The sequence below is a fragment of the Apodemus sylvaticus genome, chromosome 1, assembly GCF_947179515.1.
Source record: "Apodemus sylvaticus chromosome 1, mApoSyl1.1, whole genome shotgun sequence".
Lineage (NCBI taxonomy): Eukaryota > Metazoa > Chordata > Mammalia > Rodentia > Muridae > Apodemus > Apodemus sylvaticus.
This window is the reverse complement of record NC_067472.1, coordinates 145,802,334-145,823,933: the sequence shown is the minus strand read 5'-3', so window position 1 is coordinate 145,823,933 and position 21,600 is coordinate 145,802,334. Positions and strand designations below refer to the sequence as shown.

General features: G+C 37.7%; 1 protein-coding gene across 1 annotated transcript; it reads right to left on the bottom strand.

The window, feature by feature from the left end:
* Positions 1-5,297: 5,297 nt before the first annotated feature.
* LOC127688593 (ankyrin repeat domain-containing protein 7-like) lies at positions 5,298-21,272 on the bottom strand. The gene is made up of 5 exons (XM_052187442.1): positions 21,022-21,272; positions 15,719-15,833; positions 15,411-15,584; positions 8,297-8,403; positions 5,298-5,439 (listed from the first exon to the last, which is right to left on the bottom strand). Exons 1-5 carry the CDS (start codon positions 21,270-21,272, stop codon positions 5,298-5,300), a joined length of 789 nt encoding a protein of 262 aa, XP_052043402.1.
* Positions 21,273-21,600: the final 328 nt, after the last annotated feature.

Here is a 21,600-nt window from a genome sequence, read left to right as displayed (position 1 = left end):
AAGGTATGGCCTTGTTGCAGTAGGTCTGGCCTTGTTCAAAGAAGTGTATCATTGTGGTCATGGGCTATAACACTCTTATCCTAGCTCTCTTGGAATCCAGTCCTGCTTGTGGCCTTCAGACATAGATGTAGAACTCTAAGCTGCTCCTGTACCATGCCTACCTGATAATGAACAGAACCTCTGAACTTGTAAACCAGTCACAATTATAGGTTGTCCTTACAATAGTTGCATTGGTCATAGAATCTGTTCATATCAGTAAAACCCTAAGTAAGACAGAAGTTGCTATTAGGGACTCAAGTTTTGCTGTGATAGGCCTAATCATGCTTTTTTGGGGAAGAATGTGGATTTAGGAACTTTCGATTTGGAAAGCACTGGAATGCTTTAATTGGGGCTTAATGGGCTTCCCTAGCTAGAATACGGAAGACATTATTCGTGAGAGTGATTTGAACAGTGCAGACCTGGCATAAGAGGTTTCAGTGAAGAATTTCAGCATGTGGCATAGACAGAGTGTTTTGTGGTATTTTGGTGAAGAATGTGGTTACATTTTGTCTTTGGCTGAAGAGGCTAACTGGAGCTAAGTTATAGAGATTTATATTAATTGCACTGACAAATGAAATCTCAAAAAGTTCAACAGAGACTGTTCACTGGTTATATCTCATAAGGAACATTTTGGAGAAGCATAGCAAGCTTAGAAAGAAAAATATAAAACATATGCTTCAGGTATTAAAAGGGAAGCAGAACATAGAATGGAGATGAATCCTATGTTCTAGGAAATAAGAGATTAAGGGAGTGGTACTTTGGTGCAAGATCCCACCCAGCTAAATTTATGTCCAGGCACCTTTAATCCCAGGAGACAAAGCCAAGCAGATCTCTGATTTCAAGGCCAGCCTGGAACAGAGAAAGTTCCAGGTGAAGGAAAGCTTACGTTCAGGTATTGTGTTATACATATTTAATCCCAGGAGACATAGCCATGCAGATGTCTGAGTTCAAGACCAATCTACAAAGCAAATTCCATAACAACCAAATTTAGGAAGTAGGGAAGTTGAAAAACAGAAATCATATAATAGAATACAGAGAGATATTGTTCTAGCCCCAGCAGGCAGTACAACTCAGCAGCCTTGCCATGTGTCCCTGGCTGTGGAGTCAAGAATCAAATTAATTAAATAAAAATAAAAGTGGGTACATAACAACAGACATGAAAGAAATTCGAAGAATCAAATCATCAGGTGATAATTTGAAAACATGTACTCCACAAAATGAAAAAAAATGAAAGAAATGAAAAATTTTCACTTTTAAATCACTTTAAAATCATAATTTAACTAAAGTTAAATCAAGATCAAATAAAGAGTTCAAACGCTGAAACCATATAAATACAAACAATAAAGTAGACTGTAATGTTTGTGCACATGTGCGTGTGTGCTGTGTGTAGCAGGGAGAGGTCCATTTAGCAATAATTACTAGGGAAGAATACGTTAATTTGAGACTTGGGTGGAATTGGAAGAAGTAGCATTGGGGCGTGCTGGGGGAAGAAAGGGCAAAGAGAAAGCTATCTAAATATACTTTAGTTAAAATGTATTAAAAGGAAAATTGTTTAAATGTGAAATAAAAAATGTTTTTATAGAAGTACATGTGTGGGTAGCAGAAATGACAAAGAATTTAAGGGCATGTGTTGATTTTAGAGAAGACCAGGAGTCCATTTCCAGAACCTATGTGATAGCTCACAATTATCTGTAACTGTAGTTCTACAGGATACAACATCATCTCTCTCCCACAAGAACCAGACAAGCCATATTTTGCATATATATGTTCAAGAAAAACACATGTAAAATAAAATTTAAAAAACTATAGAAATCTAATACAGTGTGCAATGTGTATTAAGTAAATATGCAACATGTTAATGATTTTAGAAAGAAAAAACTTACTCTGTACAGTAAATTGTTATGTGGCTGAAGCACAAGGTTTTTCATTCCAACATGTTAATTTAAAAACACATTTATATATTCAAGTATACATTTCAATTGTAAAACTGATAAGCTTAACCATAATAAAAATGGGGTATAGAGATAAATAGGAATTCTCAACTGAGGAATCTCAAATGGCTGAGAAGCACTTAAAGAAATATTCGACATCCTTAGTCATCAGGGAAATGAAAATCAAAACAACCCTGAGATTCAACTTCAAACCAGTCAGAATGGTTAAGATCAATAACTCAGGTGACAGCAGATGCTGGCGAGGATGTGGAGAAAGGGGAACACTCTTCAATTGCTGGTGGGATTGCAAGGTGGTACAACCACTGGAAATCTGTCTGTAGGTTCCTCAGAAAATTGGAAATAGTTCTTTCTACCTGATGACTTAGTTATACCACTCTTGGGGATATACTGAAAAGATTCTCTAACATATAACAAGGACAAATGCTCTACTATGTTCGTAGCAGCCTTATTTATAATAGGAAGAAGCTGGAAAGAACCCAGATGTCCTTCAGCAGGTGAATGGATACAGAAAAATGAGGCACATTTACACAATAGAGTACTACTCAGCTATTAAAAACAATGACTTTATGAAAATCTCAGGCAAATTGATGGAACTTGAAAATATCATTCTGAGAGAGGTAACTCAGTCACAAAAGAATATACATGGTATGTACTCACTGATTAGTGGATATTAGCCAAAAAAAAGCAGCTTATAATATCCAAGATACAATGCACAGACCATATGAAACCCAAGAAGAAAGAAGATCACACCAATGTGTGGATGCTACAGTTCTACTCTGTAGGGGGAAGAGAAAAATCTATGCAAAGTAGAGGGAGAGAGGGATATGGGAGGGGAGAGGAAGGAGAAGGAAAAAGTAGGGACAGTTCAGATATGGGAGAAGATGTGGAGAAATACGGAGGGTCAGGAATTTGAAAGTAGGTGTATAGCAGTCAGGGAGGGGAAAGGGGGTAGCCACTAGAAAATCCGCAGAGGCCAGGGACCCAAGAGGTTTCCAGTATCCAACAAGAAGGAATTTAGCTGAAATATCCAACAAAGGGGAGATAGAATCTGTAGAGACCATATCCAGTAGATAAGCATGGCCCCTGTTTGAGGAATAAGGCCACCCACCCACCTCAAAAAGAAAATCAATCCAATATTCCTCCTGTCAAAAGGAAATGCAGTGACAGAGAATATAGCAGAAATGGGAGGAAAGGCCATCCAGAGACTGCCCCACCTAGGGATCCATCCCATATGCTGTCACCAAACCCAGACACTATTGCTGAAGTGCTTACTTAGAGAAGCCTGGTATAGCTGTCCCCTGAGAGCCTCTGCCAGGACTAGATGAATACAGATGCAGATATACACTGCCAAACATTGGACTGAGAGCAGGGACCCCAATGAGGAAGTTAGGGCAAGGTCTGTAGGAGCTAACAGGTTTGCAATCTCATAGAAAAAAAAACATCAACCAACCAGAACCCCACACCCAAAACTCCCAGGGACTAAACCACCAACCAGAGAGTACACAGTGGGTACCCGTGGCTCCAGCTGGATATTTAGCAGAGGACTGCCTTATCTGGCATCACTGAGAGGGGATCCCCTTGGTCCTGTGGAGGCCTGATGACCCAAGATATAGGAACGCTAGTCAGCTAAGGCAGGAGAGGCTGGGCAGGTGTGGGAGTATCCTCATAGAGGCAGGGGCTAAGGAGGAGGGGATAGGGGGCTTGTGAAGGGGAACCTAGGAAGAAGGATAACATTTGAAATGCAGATAAATAAAATAACCAATAAAAATTTCAAAAAAAATGATAAGCTTTACAGACACTAGAGTCTCAAGACAACTAATTTCTTAAATAATTCCCCTGTCAATATACACTTAGTTTTTAAAGTTGCTGAGAAGGAGCTTAAGAGGGGAAAGAGAAGGAGGAAAGTAGTGCGATTATATTTCAATTAAATGTATTTAAAAATAAATAAAAATGGCTCTTTGAGGAATCAGGTTAAAAGGAACCCTCATCCACTCATGGGGGGAGGACAAATTTGTAGAGCCTTTATGGAAAACAGTGTTGTGGTTTTTCAGGATACAGGAAATAGATCAACCTGAAGATCCAGCTGTATAACTCTTGGGCTTATACACAAATGGTATTGTATTTCAGAGAATGAAAGCATTCCTACTCGAACCTTTATCTTCTAAGGAAGAATTATAGATAATGAAACTACAAGAAGACTTACCTGAGAAGATATTGTGTTGACTTAAGAGGAGTGAGTCCTCATAGTCCAAAATTACACTCTTTCTGCCATGTATAGAAGTGGAGGTAGATAAAGTTGTTATTTTAATACCAATAAGAAACTTTTTTATCAACATATTAAATTCTTAAGAGCATTTTTAAAAGCAAAAGATTTTGTCAGAACATTTTGCCATACTTTTCAAATGTATAAGCTCTAATGGTTTTTACACATCTTTGGCCTCTCTCTGCAAGTGTTTAGATCCATTTGATTCAGTATTTCAACAAAATGATGGCAGAAAGGAGACACTCCTCTGAATAACTGTTTGCCATGGTCTTCTAGGATAATGGAATGCTTTGCATATATGATAAAATTCAAACATTTAGCTATGGGTCTAGGGCAATTTAAAGTCTTGACTGATAACAGTACTTTTTAAGAGGGAGAAAAATTGACATTAAAAACATATGGGCATGTGGACTACCTAGATTTCATTCCTCCACAATTATTATGATACTTATAATCAGCAGCACAGTCTGATAGTCAAAATCAGTCAAAAGTTTTCATGACTGGCACAGCCATGTGACATATGTAAGAGTTTTTTATATCCTTGAACTTTGGAACCTGTGAGGTGGTGGTGCATTCACAAAGTATGGTAAATAAAATATTTCTCAGATGAAAATAACAGGATTTTCTTCTAAACTACAAACTTTGAGAGTCAAATAAATAATTCATAAAATAAAATTATGTGCCATTCATGGCTTTTACAGTTGTGATGAACCATGAACCATAGTATGCTGAGATCTTCAAAGATAAAGATCACTCAGAATAGAGGCTATGGGTGAAGCTCAGTGGTGGATCACATGCCTAGTGCATTCAGATTCCTTAGTGTGATTCTAAGAATCACCATAAACCAGTCCTGATATAAAGTCTACTGTATCCATTGCCACTTCATAATAATCTATCTCTCTGCATGCTCTTTGGCAAGTGCAGTTGACCAAAATGGTTCTGTTTCAAAAGTATTTAAGTAATGCAGTCTTACCTTGTGTAAAATACATTAGTAAATATTTTATGCACAAATTTAATGTTAATTAGCATTTTGACACATATGCTTACACTTTGCGTTTCCCTGCAACGGCATACTGAAGTGCACTCCATCCAAATGAGTCCTTTAAGGAGTGATCAACACCTTTCTGCAGTAATTGCTCAACAATGGCTTCAGAATCACATTGAACTGCATACATGAGTGCTGTTCTAGAATGACATAAACAATTAAATTATTTAAACACTGAATATAATTTATTTTACCGATTTTATGCATTTAAGCACTTAACATAATATATTTTACTAAGTTAATGCTTGACTAATGTGTATGCAGACTTAACCACTTACTAACCAGATCTAAGAATCTTGAAAGCACAGAATTCAAATTTGTAAGGTGTCTATAAGGCTAAAGAAAGAAAACGAGCCAAAACCTTCTTGGCCACAGTATGATATTTTTATAGTATAATGCTTATTTTAATTTGTTTATTATGTATAACTTTGTGAAGAATATTTACCAGAAGTCTAGAGAGATATATATGAAAAAGAATGCCATTTCCTTTCTATTCTAATGTAATAGAATTCACTGTCAAATAAGGAATTACCATTTACATAAAACCATATTAATAATGTTACAAAATAATGTTAATGATAGAAAATACATGACATAATATATAATTACTGATTATAGTAAGCACTGAACTGCATGCCACTATGTAAGTTTGCAACCACAATAGAAGTTGGTTTTTCATCTCTACTCACAATAAAAATGTATTTAGAGGTTAAAGAATGTTTGTAAGGATGTATGACTAGAAACTGAAACTAATTAGTTGGAACTAATAGTTTGATTAGTTGGATCCATAATTAGTTGGATACTGTCTTGTATCACAAAGGCTTTTCTACCACTCACATACCATATATATTCGTTGAACTTTATCCAATTAAAGCTACATTTCTTTCTTTAATTGATAGGAGCTAATGAAACAAAAATAATTATTAAGTAAAAAGAAAATTAACAGTACTTGGTAATAATGGTTATTTTGGAAAATCCTAATATAAGTATTATTCCAAGAAAGAAATTTAAAGCAAAGAATCATGAAATGCGGTTATCACCTTTATTCATACTTAAAAATTAAAATAAAGTGATTATCAATTTCATGATGATCAGTAATTTCATATATAGTTCATGTTTTTCATAAAAGTTACATGAAGACTTCAGCTCATCTAAGATCATATGAAGGTTGTACCAGTTTGCAATCCCACTCTGGAAATCAATCTGGAGGTTCTTCATAAAATTGGAAATATATCTACCTGAATATCCATCTATGCCACTCTTGGGAATATACCCAAAAGATGCCCCACCTTGCCACAGGTGCACATGTTCCACTATGTTCATAGTGGCCTTATTTGTGATATCCAGAAGCTGGAAACAACCCAGATGTCCCACAAGGATACAGAAAATGTGGTTCATTTACACAATGGACTACCACTCAGTTATAAAGAATGGGGACATCCTGAGTTTTGCAGGTAAATAGATAAAAGTAGAAAATATCATCCTGAGTGAGGTAACTCAGACCCAAAAGGACAAGCATGATATGTTCTCACTAATAAGTGGATGTTAAAAAGTACATATACCCAAGATACAGTCCACAGAACTCAAAAAAAGGTCAACAAGCTAAAGTGACCAAGTGAGGATGCCTCAGTCCCACTTGGGAGGGAGAAGAGAGCAATGGGAATGGAGGGAGGGGCCTAAGAGAGAAAGTGGACATGGGGAAGGGAGTGGAAGATAGGGGAACATCATCTGGTATAGGGCATGGGAAAGGAACTAGAGCCCTGAGGGGTAGCAGAAAAAATGGAAGCAGGCAAGCTCAGGAGATAGGAGGTTGGGGCACCCTCCAGAATACACCAGAGATCTGGGAGGTGAGAGACTCTCAGGACTCAAGGGAAGGACCTTAGACAAAATGACCAACAATAGGTAGAGGGAAATTATAGAGCCCACCTCCAGCAGGAAGACAAAACATCAAATGAGGGAAAGGGGGTCTATCCCACAGTCACAACTCTGACCCTTAATTGTGCCTCTCTGAATTACATGGATGGAAATGGAGAGGAGCCTAAGGAAGAAAAGGTCCAGGGACAGACCCAAAGTGGGATCAAGCTCAAGGGGAGTTCCCAAGTCCTGACACTATTACTGAGGCTATGGAGCACTCACAAAATGGGCTGAGCATGACCACACTCCAAAGGACCCAACAAGCAGTTGAAGGAGTCAGATACAGATATGTGCACACAACCAATGGACAGAAGCAGCTGACCTCTGCTGTTGGATTAGGGAAAGCTGAAAGAAGCCGAGAAGAAGGGCAATCTTGTAGGAGGACCAGCAGTCTAATTTAATCAGGACCTCTGAGATCTCTCAAACATTGGACCATCAAACAAACAACATACAGTTGGTGTTGATATGAAGTCCCCAACACATATACAGTAGAAGACTGCTGGGACTGTGCTCATTCAGAGATGATGCACCTAACCCTCAAGAGACTGGAGGCCCCACAGACTTTAGAGGTCACTTGGGTGAGGGGTGGGGACAACCACGTGGAAACAGGGGCTGGGGAGGAGGTACAGGAAGTGAAATGGACAGAGGGTGGATGGGACATGGCAGGGAATAAAATATGGAGTGTAAAAAATAAATTAATTAATAAATTAATAATAATAATAAGAAGAAGAAGACCATATGAAGGACAAAGTAATATTGTAAATGAGGAAAAAAACTCTCATTATAAATTGGACTACAAACCTGACGATAGATAGGTAGGTAGGTAAGTAGATAAATAGAAAGATAGATAGATAGATAGATAGATAGATAGATAGATAGATAGATAGATAGACAGATAGATATGATATAGATAAAATTCTTTGCTATATAAAAATATACATATAATCATTTAATAAAATAGATATATTTAATATAATTGATATTTTGTTCATACTTTCTAGTATATTTCTATAATAGTTTTTATTTGAGTAATTGTTCACTATTCTAGACACCAGTAGTGTTTAAAAAGTCAAAGTACAGTACCTTTGATAATCATCCCGTGCATGAATATTTGCACCACTTTTTATTAAATATTCTACCATGAGGAGTTTTCTTTCTCGGAGTGCTAGCAGAAGAGGTGTAAACCCATCCTGTAATTATATAAATTAATAATTCAAAGCACTGCATTTTCATAGCAAAACTGAATATCATGTATCTAGCTCTGCGAACAGAATATCATAGACTAGAGACAAGTAGTCTTTTCCTTACTAGCCTAATGCACATTCTCATGTTCTTAAGCATTGCAGTTCTCCAGCCTAGCCTATAACTGTCACAAGATCTCTAGTCTATTCTAAACATGATACTTTATTCCTATATGTAGTATGTTCCCATGGACCTATGGTTCTCATCACAGATAGTATCTTTCATGGTATTTTGGAATCATGTTACTGTTCTTCTCCAATGAAAATCTCCTGAGAGTTTTTATCAAGATATACCACAAAACACACATAAGCAAAGGTTTTCACTCCTTTGTTGCATGGGTGAGATAAAATTTCTTTGTGTCAGAAGTTCTTCATTTCAAAACACATTTATGTGGCAGATGCACCACTTCCCAACAGAAAGTTTCAATTAAGCATTATGATAAAATTGTGGAATTATCAAGTACTTAAAAATTAATTTCTGCCTTCTGATTTGAACCTGCACCTGGAGCAGACCTTGGAAACTGGCTCAGCATCCACTCCTACAACACCCAGAGGATGCCCTACCCTGAGGTACTCTAAAACACCCAGGATCACAGGTGAGGATACAACATCTTCCTCAACACCTGGAGTAACTGGGACCCCCAGGATCCAGGGACACAGGAACCCACACCTAGCCAGTGGCACAGGTTCCTTCCAGTTTGAACCTGCACTGGGAACAGACCAGGGTCGCTGATTCTGCACCCACTCCTACAACTCCCAGAGGGAGCCTGCCTCACAGTTGTTATACCAAGCCATGAGATCACAGGATCACAGGATTACAGGATGACAGGAACCAAAAGCACAAGAGCACAGGAGCACAGAGTAACTCGACTCTCAGGAGAGCAGACACATCCAGAATCACTGGACTTCTAAAACACTCAAGATAACAGCTGTGACCACAACAGCTATCCCAACACCTAGTGGGATCCCTATAGGAACCAGAGAAACACAAACCCTCACCCAGCAAGAGGCATGATTTCCTTACTGCTTGCAACTGTGCTTGGAGGAGACTCAGCGCTCTAGGTCCCCACCCACTCCTGAAACACCCAGGGAAAGCTTGACTCTCAGGAGCTCTGATCTCAGGAGCTTGGTCACACCAGGATTTCAGGATCCCTGCGGCAGTTTGACTCCCAGGAGCTCGGACATGCCCAGGATCTCAGGATCACAGGATCACAGAACCACAAGATCGCAGAGAGAGCTGGACTCTGAGGAGTTATGACACAACCAGGATCACAGAAGGGACAGGCTCCAGTCAGAGACAGCAAGGACAGGAAGCCTAGAAGTAACCAGATGGTGAAAGGCAAGCAAAGAGCCTAAGCAACAGAAACCAAGGCTAAATGGCATCATCAGAATCCAGATGTCCCAATACAGAATGTCCTGGGTAACCCAACAAATCCAAAAAGCAATATTATGATTTATAATCACATCTCATAATGATGATAGAGGACTTTAAGAAGAACAGAAATAACTACCTTAAAAAAATACAGGAGAACACAGATAAACAGGTAGAATCCTTTAAAGAGGAAATACAAAAACTCCTTAAAGAATTACAGGAAAATACAACCAAATAGGTGAAGGAACTGAACAAAACCATACAAGATCTAAAACTGGGAATATTAAAAATAAAAAAATCACAAAGGGAGACAACCTCAGAGACAGAAAACCTAGGAAAAGGATCAGGAGTCATAGATGCAAGCATCACCAACAGAATACAAAGGACAGAAAAGAGAATATCAGGTGCCAAAGATATCGTAAAAAACATTGACACAACAGTCAAAGAAAATGCAAACTGCAAAAAGATCCTGTCACAAAATATTGAGAAAATATAGGGCACAATGGGAAGACCAAATCTAAGAATAATAGGTATAGAAGAGAGCAAAGACTCCCAACTTAGAAGGGCCAGTAAATATCTTAAACAAAATTATGGAAGAAAACTTCTATAACCTAAAGAAAGGGATACCTATAGACATACAAGAAACCTACAGAACTCCAAATAAAATTGACCAGAAAAGAAACTCCTCCCATCACATAATAATCAAAACACCAAATACACAAAACAAAGAAAGAATGCTAAAAGCAGTAAGGGTAAAAGGTCAAATAACATGTAAAGGCAGACCTATCTTACAACCGAATTCTTACCACAAACTATGAAAGCTAGAAGATCCTAAGCAAATATCACGTAGACCTTAAGAAAACATAAATGCCAACTCAGGTTACTATAGGCAGCAAAACTCTCAATTACCATAGATGGAGAAAGCAAGATATTACATGACAAAAACAAATTTTCACACTATCTTTCCACAAATCCAGTCCTTCAAAAGATAATAAACAGAAAACTCCAACAAAAGAAGGGAAAAGGCAAGAAAATAATCTTCCATTATCAAACCAATAAGATGATAGCCACATAAACATAACTCCAACTTTTACAACAACAATACCAGGAAGCAACAATCACTTTCCCTTAATATCTCTTAATATCAATGGATTCAATTCCATAATAAAAAGACATAGACTAACAGACTGGATATATAAACAGGACCCGACATTTTGCTACATACAAAAAACTCACTTCACTTACAAAGACAGACACTACCTCAAAGGAAAAGCATGGAAAACAATTTTCCAAGCAAATGGTCCCAAGAAACAAGCTGTAGTAGCCATTCTAATATCAAATAAAATCAACTTCCAACTTAAAGTTATCAAAAAGATAAGAAGGACACTTCATATTCTTCAAAGGAAAAATATACCAAGAAGAACTCTCAATTCTGAACATCTAAGCTCCAAATGCAAGGACACCCACATTCATATAGGAAACTTAACTAAATCTCAAAGTATAAATTGCACCTCACACAATAATAATGGGAGACTTCAACACCCCGCTTTCATCAATGGACAGATCATAGAAACAGAAATTAAACAGAGAAACAGTGAAACTAACAGATGTTAGTAACCAAATGGATGTAAAGATATCTATAGAACATTTTATGCTAAAACAAAAGAATATACCTTCTTCTAGACAATCAATTGTATCTTCTCCAAAATTAACCATATAATCAGTCACAAAACAGGCCTCAAAAGATTCAAGAATATTGAATTAATCCCATGCATACTATGAGATCACCATGGACTAAGGCTGGTTTCAGTAGCAATGAAAAAAGGAGAAAGCCCACATAGACATGGAAGCTGAACAGTGTCCTACTTAATGATAACTTGGTTAAGGGAGAACTATTGAAATTAAAGACTTTTTGAAATGTAATGAAAATGAAGGCACAACATACCCAAACTTATGGGACACAATGAAAACAGTTCTAAGAGGGAAACTTGTTGCTCTGAGTGCCTCCAAAGAGAAATTGGAGAGGGCATATAGTACTTTAATGGCACACCCAAAAGCTCTAAAACAGAAAGAAACAAACACATCCAAGAGGAGTAGAGGGCAGGAAATAAACTCAGGGCTGAAATCAACCAAGTAGAAACAAAAAGAACAGTACAAAGAATCAACAAACAAGGAGCTGGTTCTTTGTGAAAATGAAAAATAGATAGATAAACCATTAGCCAGAGTAACCAGAGAACACAGAAACAGTATCCAAATTAACAAAATCAGAAATTAAAAGGGTGCTATAACAACAGAAAATGAGGAAATTCAAAAACTCATCAGCTCCTACTGCAAAAGCTATACTCAACAAAACCGGAAAATGAAGATGAAATGGATACTATTCTAGACAGATGCCAGGTGCCAAAGTTAAATCAGGATTATATAAGCCATCCAAATAGTTCATAACCCCTCAATAAGTAGCAGCAGTCATTAAAAGTCTCCAAAAAAAATTCCAAGACCAGATGGGCTTAGGGAAGAATTCTATCCAACCTTCAAAGAAGGCCTAACTCAAATACCCTTCAAAATATTGCACAAAATAGAAAAAGAAGGAACAGTACACAGTTCATTCTATGAAGCCACAATTGTGCTTATACCTAAACCACATAAAGACTCATCAAAGAAAGGGACTACAGACCAATATTCCTTATGGATATTGATGCAAAAATACTCAATAAAATTTTCACAAAACGAATACAAGAACACATCAAAATGATCATCCATTATGAACAATTAGGCATCATCCAAGGGATGCAGGGATGGTTCAATATATGGAAATATATCAAAGTAATCCAGAATATAAACAAACTCAAGGAAATAAAACATGCGATCATCTCATTAGATGGTGAGAAAGCATTTAATAAAATTTAACATCCCTTCATGGTAAAAGTCTTGGAAAGATCGGGAATTCAAGGTTCATGCCTATGCATAATGAAAGCAATATACAGCAAACCAGCAGCCAACATCGAACTAAATGAAGAGAAACATGAAGCAATCACACGAAAATCAGGGACTAAACAAGGCTGCCTACTGTCTCCATACCTACTCAATATAGTACTTGATGTCATAGTGACAGTAATTAGAAAACAGAAGGAGGTCAAAGGGATACAAATTGGAAAGGAAGAAGTCAAAATATCACTATTTTTAGATGATATGATAGTATATTTAAGTGACCTCAAAAATTCCACCAGAGAACTCCTAAAACTGATGAACAAGTTCAGCAAAGTGGCTGGATACAAAATTAACCCAAACTAATCAGTAGCCTTCCCATACTCAAAGGATAAACAGGCTGAGATTGAAATTAGGGAAATAACATTCTTTACAATAGTCACAAATAATATAAAATACCTTGGTGTGACTCAAACTAAGCAAGTAAAAAACAAGAATTTCAAGTCTCTGAAGAAAGAAATCAAAGATCTCAGAAAATAGAAAGATCCCCCATGTTTATGTATGCTCAGGGTTAACAGGAAAAATGGCCATCTTGCTAAAAACAATCTACAGATTCAATGCAATCCCCACCAAAATTCCAACTGAATTCATCATAGAGTTATAATGGTCAGTTTACAAATCCATCTGGAATAACATTAAAAAAATCCAGGATAGTGAAAACTAACTTATGGCAGAATCACCATTCCTGACCTCAAGAGCAATCATTAGAATAACTGTATGGTCTTGGTTCAGAGACAGGCAGATAGATCAATGAAATAGAATTGAAGACCTAGAAATGAACCCACACACCTATGGTCACTTCATCTTTGTCAAAGGAGCTAAAACAATACCGTGGGAAAAGACAGAATTTTCAACAAATTATGCTGGTCCAAGTGGAGATCAGCATGTAGAAGAATGCAAATAGATCCATCCTTATCTCCTTCTACAAAGCACATATCCAAGTGGATTAAGAATCTCCACATAAAACTAGATATACTGAAACTAATAGAAGATAAATTGGGAAAGAGTCTCAAACACATGGGCACACCTGAACAGAATACCAATGACTTATGCTCTAAGATCAACAATAGACAAAGGGGCATTATAAAATTGGAAAGCTTCTGTAAGGCAAAGGACACTATCAATAGGACCGAATGGCAACCAACACATTGGGAAAAGATCTTCACCAATCCTACATGCATCTGAAGGCTAATATCCAATATACACTAAGAACTGAAGAAGTTAGATTCTAGAGAATCAGATAATCTTATTAAAATGGGTTACAGAGCTAAACAAAGAATTCTTAACTGAGGAATATTGAACGGCCAAGAAGCACCTAAAGAAATGTTCTACATCCTTAGTCATTGGGGAAATGCAAATCAAAACAACCCTGAGATTCCACCTCACTCTGTTGCAGGAAATTGCAAGCTGTAACAACCCCTCTGGAAATCAATCTGGGGGTTCCTCAGAAAATTGGAAATAGTTCTTTCTACCTGAGGACCCAACTATACCACTCCTGGGCATATGCATAGAAGATGCTCCTACATATAACAAGGACACAAGTTCTATTATGTTTGTAGCAGCCTTACTTATAATAGCCAGAAGCTGGAAACAATCCAGATATCCTCCAATAGAGGAATGGATACAGAAAACGTGGTACATTTACACAATGGACAATTACTCAGCTATTAAAAACAATGAATTCATGAAATTCTTAGGCAAATAGATCAAGTAGAAAGTATCATCCTGAGTGAGGTAACACAGTCACAAATGAACACACATGGTATGCACTCACTGATAAGTGGATATTCCCCCAAAATCTGGGAATATCCAAGTTACAATTCACAGAAAACATGACGCTCAAGAAGAAGGAAGACCAAAGTTTGGATGATTCAGTCCTAATTAGAAGGGCAAACAAAATACTCACAGGAGGAAATACTGTGACAAAGTGTGAAGCAGAGACTGAAGAAAAGGGGTTCCAGAGACTGCCCTACTTGGGGATCCATCCTGTCTGCAAACACCAAACCCTGACACTATTGGTAATGTCAAGAAGTGCTTGCTGAATGAAGCCTGGTATAGATGGCCCTTGAGAATCTGTGACAGCACCTGACTATTACAGATATGGATACTCACTGCCAACCACCGGACTGAGCCCAGGGACCCCAATGGAAGAGTTACGGAAAGGGCTGAGGAGGTGAAGAGTATTGTAACCCCATAGGAAGTACGACAATACTAATCTCCCTAGAACTCCTAGGGACTAAACCATCAACAGAAGAGTATACATGACTGTGTCCATGGCTCCAACTACATATATAACAGAGGATTGCCTTAGCTGACATCAATGGAGGAGGAGAACTTTGGTCCTGTGGAGGTCTGTGGAGGGGGATAGTAGAGGGGTGAGACTGGAGAGGGTGGGTGGGTGGGTGGGTATCTTCTTAAAGGCAAAGGGGAAGGGGGATGGGATGTGTGGTTTGTGGAGGTGAGATCTGGAAGAGGAAACAACATTTAAAATGCAAATGAATAAAATAACCAATAACAAAGAATACTTGACATGTTCACATGACACTGTTAAAGCACTTAGCTTTTAAATTCTTTGGAATTCAATTTGGAAAATCATTACCCTTGTAGGTTCTTCAATTTCTGCTCCATGTTCAAGAAGACTGGCAGCAATATCTGGACTGTTAACATATACTGCCTGATGTAGTGCTGTTTCTCCATTAGAATCTTTACAATTGGGATCTGCTCCATTATCAAGGAGGACAGAAACAATCTTTGTCTCCCAGCTTTGTACAGCCTGTGGAAAACATTGTCAATTCAAAGAATTCAACATAAGATCTTTCTTCACGATATATATTTAGGTGATATTCACTTTTTTCACTCTAACCATTCAGATAGAATTTATTCTTGAAATTGAAAACTTTGAACTACCTTCATTAGCGGTGTGGCCTTTTGATCATCAAGGGCATTTACCATGCAGTCATTATATAATAAGAACTGAACCAGATGCAGATGACCATAAAAACATGCGAAGTGCAATGCAGTTCTGTGGGAATGAGAGGTAATTTAATGAACTGTACTGTGGGTGCTGTGTCAACATGCACAGTCACATTTGCAAATATTACATGACATTTAAGTCCTCTGACTCATAAACCAAAAATATTTAACTTTATAACAAAGTTATATTCATTTGCTCTTATGATTTACTATATTAGAACAATTTACTATTCAGAAATTTTATGGCAGTATGAATAAAACCCATATCTGTTGCAGCCTGGGTAAGTGATTTATTACTGAACTAGGGAGCCAAGAACATCCTATTTGAACAGAAAGAACACAGTCATTACATTGAATGCCTATTGAAGTCTTATCCTGCTCTAAGATCCATTATCAATCAACAAGCTCCAAGCCTTTATGTGTTGTAATCTCTTTTTCCATGAAATAAGAATTATAAGAAGTACTTCCCTTCTGTCAAATTAGGAAGCATCAATACGAACCTTTGCAACAAATAACTGGATTCACTAGGTGAGTGACTACCAAAGAAATGACAGAGGAACCATAAAGGTAGGAATAGATTTTGAGCAGGACCACATGGCAGTGGTTCCACTACAAAAAATCTGCATGACAAGAAATTCAAGTCTCTGAGAAAGAAAACAAATGAAGAAGACCTCAGAAGATGGCAAGATTCCCATGCATGTGGATTGGCAGTATTAATATAATAAAAAACGGCCATCTTGCCTAAAACAATCTACAGATTGAATGCAATCCCCATCAAAATTCCAATTCAATTATTTATAAAGTTAGAAAAAGCAATTCTCAAATTCATCTTGAATTTTTTTAAAAAAAATAGGATAGCTAAAACAATTCTCAACAGTAAAAGAACTTCTGGGGGAATCAGTATCCTGGACCTCAAGCAGTACTATCGAGCCATAGTAATAAAAATGGTACAATGACAGGCAGGCATATCAATGAAAAAGAATTGAAGACCCAAAAATGAACCCACACCTCTATGGTCACTTGATCTTTGACAAAGGAGCTGAATCCATCCAGTGGAAAAAAAGATAGCCTTTTCAACAAATGGTGCTGGTTCAACTGTAGGTCAGCATGCAGAAGAATGCAAATCAATCCATTCTTATCTCCTTGTACAAAGCTCAAGTCCAAGTGGATCAAGGACCTCCATATAAAATCAGACACACTGAAAGTAACAGAAAAGACAGTGGGGAAGAGCCTTGAGCACATGGGCACAGGGGGAAATTTCCTGAACAGAACACCACTAGCTTATGCTCTAAGGTCAAGTATTGACAAATAGGACCTCGTAAAATTACAAAGTTTCTGTAAGGCAAAGGATATTGTCAATAGGACAAAATGGCAACCAACATATTGAGAAAAGATCTTTACCAACCTTACATCTGACAGAGGGCTAATATCTAATATATACAAAGAACTCAAAAAGTTAGACTCCACGGAACCAAAGTAGCCCTATTAAAAATGGGGTACAGAGCTAAACAAAGAATTTTCACCTGAGGAAAATCAAATGGCTGAGAATCACCTAAATAAATGTTCAACATTCTTAGTCATCAGAGAAATGCAAATCAAAATAACTCTGAAATTTCATGCCAGTCAGAATGGCTAAGATCAAAAGCTCAGGAGACAGCAGATGCTGGCGAGGATGTTGAGAAAGAAAACACTCCTCCTTTGCTGGTGGGATTGCAAGCTGATACAACCACTCTGGAAATCAGTTTGGCAGTTCCTCAAAAATTGGGCTTAATACTACCAGAGGAGTATTAAGTGGTACTACAGAGCCTTGCTGTACCACACCAGAGGATTCTTCAGCAGATAATGATGACACATGTTCCACTATGTTCATAGCAGCCTTATTTATAATAGTCAGAAGCTGGAAAGAGCCCAGATGTCCCTCAACAGAGGAATGGATACTACTCAGCTATTGAAAACAATGAATTCATGAAATTCTTGGGCAAATGGATGGAACTAGAAAACATCATCCTAAGTGAGGTAACCCAATCACAGAGCACACATGGTATGCACTCACTGATCAGTGGATATTAGCCCAGAAACTTGGAATACCCAAGATACAATTTACAGTCCAAATGAAGCTCAAGAAGAAGGAAGAGCAAAGTGTGGATACTCTGGTCCTTCTTAGAAGCAGGAACAAAATACTTACAGGAGGAGATACAGAGACAAAGTGTAAAGCCGAGACTGAGGGAAAGACCATACAGAGACTGTCCCACCTAGGGATCCATGCCATATACAATTACCAAACCCTCTATTGTGGATGCCAACAAGTGCTTGATGACAGGAGCCTGATATAGCTGTCTTCTGGGAGGCTCTGCCAGTGCATGACAAATACATTGGGGGACACTCTGAGTCAACCATTGAACTGAGAACAGAGTCCCCAATGGAGGAGCTAGAGAAAGGACCCAAGGAGCTGAAGGGGTGTGTAGTACCATAGGAGGAATAACAATGAACCACCCAGTACCCTCAGAGCTCCCAGGGACTAAACCACCAACCAAAGAGTACACATGGAGGGACCCATTGCTCCAGATGCATATGCAGCAGAGGATGGTCTTGTTGGACATCAAAGGGAGGAGAGGCCCTTGGTCCTGAAAAAGCTAGATGCCCCAGTATAGGGGAATGCCAGGACAGGGAAATGGAGTAGGTGAATTGGTGATCATGGGGAGGGGATGGGTTAGGGTATTTTCAAGGAAAAACAGGAAAGGGGACAACATTTGAAATGTAAATAAAGAATATATCCAAAAAGTTTAAAAAACAAAGAAACAAATGAATAAATCAGTAATATTTGCAACTATTTGGAAAAATATTCTCAACAACTGGCCTTCTATTAGCTATTAAAATTATTACTATTAACACCAACAGATATATTTCAATTCAATATTAGATCCATTATATGTTTTTGTAAAAATTAAATGCTATATGTATTACACAGATGCTAAGATATTGCCTTTAAACTTTGAGACACTATCTCTTTAAATTTAAGCTCCTGCTGCCTCCACCTCCAGGTAACCTGAATAGTAGAAACAACATGGTACTAACCTTGAGATTTTTTTTTCTTACATTTTAACTAAACTAAAATTGAAATGTATTTAAACTCATAAAACAGTTGCCAGCAATTCTTTTTTAACAGAAAAATATTTTTAATTAATCTTATTGTTATATATACATATATATTTATGACATGATACTGAGATGGCATATAAGAATGCCAAGTACTTGAAAGTGAATATGCTGAGGAAAATTATCTAAACTCTAATGTTACAGCATTTTCTTACATAGGTAAGCCTCACATCATAATAAAAAATTAAAATGGCCACATATTCAAGCAATAGTAGTTGAAAATTATTTTTCACATCAAATTACATTTCTGATCAGTTTAGTTTCCCTTACTTCTTTTTCACAATACCCAGTAATTCTCTCATTGTATCCATGAAATCATACCTGCTTCATTTTTTTCTTTTATTTGATATATTCATTATTTACATTTCAAATGATTTCCCCTTTCCCCCTCCCTGAAAATCCGATAAGCCCTCTTCCCTCTCCCTGTTTCCTGATTAACCCCTTACAGCTTCCCTGTCCAGGTATTCCACTACATTGCTGCACTGAGCCTTTCTAGGACCAGGGGGCCTCCCCTTCCTTCTTCTTAGGCATCATTTGATATGTGAATTGTTTCTTGGGTATTCCAAGCTTCTGAGCTAATCAGCTTAACAGTGAGTACATACCATGTGTGTTCTTTTGTGATTGGGTTACCTCACTTAGGATGACATTCCCCAGTTCCACCCACTTGCCTAAGAATGTCGTGAATTCATTGTTTTAAATAGCTGAATAGTATTCCATAGTGTAAATATACCATATATTCTGTATCCATTCCTCTGTTGAGGGACATCTGGGTTCCTTCCAGCTTATGGCTATTATAAATAGGGCTGCTATGAACATAGTGGAGCATGTGTCCTTATTACATGGTAGACAATCTTCTGGGTATATGTCCAGGAGTGGTATAGTGGGGTCCTCCAGTAGTATTATGCCCATTTTTCTGAGGAATTGCCAGCAATTCTTAATACACAATGCAAAATACCATCATGCAATCCATGGTGTTTTGCAACTATGCTAAATGTGACATTAAATGTCACATTATTGTTATTATTATTATTATTAATTATTATTATTATTAAATGTGACACAGTGTTCTTATTCTTTAGCCTGGAGTTTATGAAAAATGGCTATTTATGAGAAGTACTATGGATAAAAACTGTGAAAAATATCAACAGCAGCATCTAGATGCACGGAAAATGTTGCTTTGATTCTTTAAAGAACTTTAAGCAAAAGGAAACTTGAGGTTTAAGTAAGTAAACATGTCTGAGTTGTGACAATAGTCAAATTTGAAGAATATCCAGAAATTAGAGATTTATTCTGCCTAATGTCGGTATCTCATACCAATTTGTTGAGGGAGATTGTTAAATCATGAAATTTCCAGAAATCTTTATCTGCCTTCATCAGAATTAAGTAAACATGTCGAAACTAACTTGCGGATAACAGGGAGCTCGTCAGCAAATGGTGTTAGGAAAACTGTAGCAGACCGAGGCAGTGTTGAAAAAGCCTTAAGAAATGTATGAAATAATGAGTAGAAGAAGCTTCAGACAGATGTGGGAAATCCACTGAGATGTAAACATGATGCCTGTAGGGCACTTCTGAGTAATAACAAGAAAATGGAAGAAGACACGGAGCAGGCAGCTTTGTTTGGAGTATTGTTATTAGTGCTCAGTCAGTCACATGAATGTCAGTACATGATAATTTAAAATTCACACTGAATTATACTTAGAAAATTTGAGAGATGAGGGCGATGCCGTATGAGAAACATTACTTGAAGTCTGCATTTTCCACAGTTCATATGACATGGTATTTATGATGTACATTAAAATTAAATCCTATTTCCGTATATTTGTTATGCTATTCCATTGTATATCCAATAAAATGCTCTCCAGAAGAAGTATGGGGTGACCCTAAACCTGCTGTGGATTCTTCTCCTCCAGAAGATCTGGACACTGGACCTGTGTGTGGTCACAGGTGCCAAGGAGACCAGTACAGAAAGCATCCTGGGTTTTCGCTATTGCTCTTGTCCTCAGTGGAGCTACAAAAAGTAGGTTTTTCCCATCACCCAGTTTCCTCATGGCCTGCTATCCTTAGCTTCCAAATGCTCTCACCGTTTTCCTTTATCCTGGTCATTTATTTTAAATTTCTTCTTAGAGAGGAGACGCAGCACCACTTTGATCTTTCCCATGCACACTGCTTCGTGGAATTTATTATCTGGATCATAAGGCTTGTCATACCTGTCCTGATGACTACAGTCACAACAGGTCAAGGTCCCCTTCCTGGTGCTTGGGCCATCACAAAACCCCAAAGGAGTTTTTGGCTCTCCCTTCAAGCAGCAGAGCTTCCTCAAGGTGGAGAACATCTCTGTGGCCACCTTTGTGTCAGCTCAAAACTAAACAATTTTAAGAAATATGAACTTTTAACTCTGAACTTCTAACAGTCAGGGCCTAACTCTGGGAATCCCAGAAGTGGTAAGTCAAACAAGCAGCCATTTCTAAGCAACAATGGTAAACAAAAGTATGCGCTTTCTTCCTCTGGGTAACTGACTTCCTGGAGCGAGTAGTGCTCACTGCGCATGTGCAGTGTAAGCCTCGCGCTCTTCATGGGCTTTTATCCATGCTTATCCAGCAAGGTCTTGATCCCTTATTTAAGGTTGATGTATTTTTTCCTACAGTAATAGTCTTGAGGCT

Excerpts from the sequence above, each read along its gene's own strand:
- LOC127688593 (XM_052187442.1), bottom strand. The coding sequence starts at position 21,272 with ATGTTCTCCACCTTGAGGAAGCTCTGCTGCTTGAAGGGAGAGCCAAAA. Across the intron at positions 15,585-15,718 it reads AGGCCACACCGCTAATGAAG|GCTGTACAAAGCTGGGAGAC; the intron begins GTAGTTCAAAGT and ends TGTTTTCCACAG. Across the intron at positions 5,440-8,296 it reads GCACGGGATGATTATCAAAG|AACAGCACTCATGTATGCAG; the intron begins GTACTGTACTTT and ends ATGTCATTCTAG.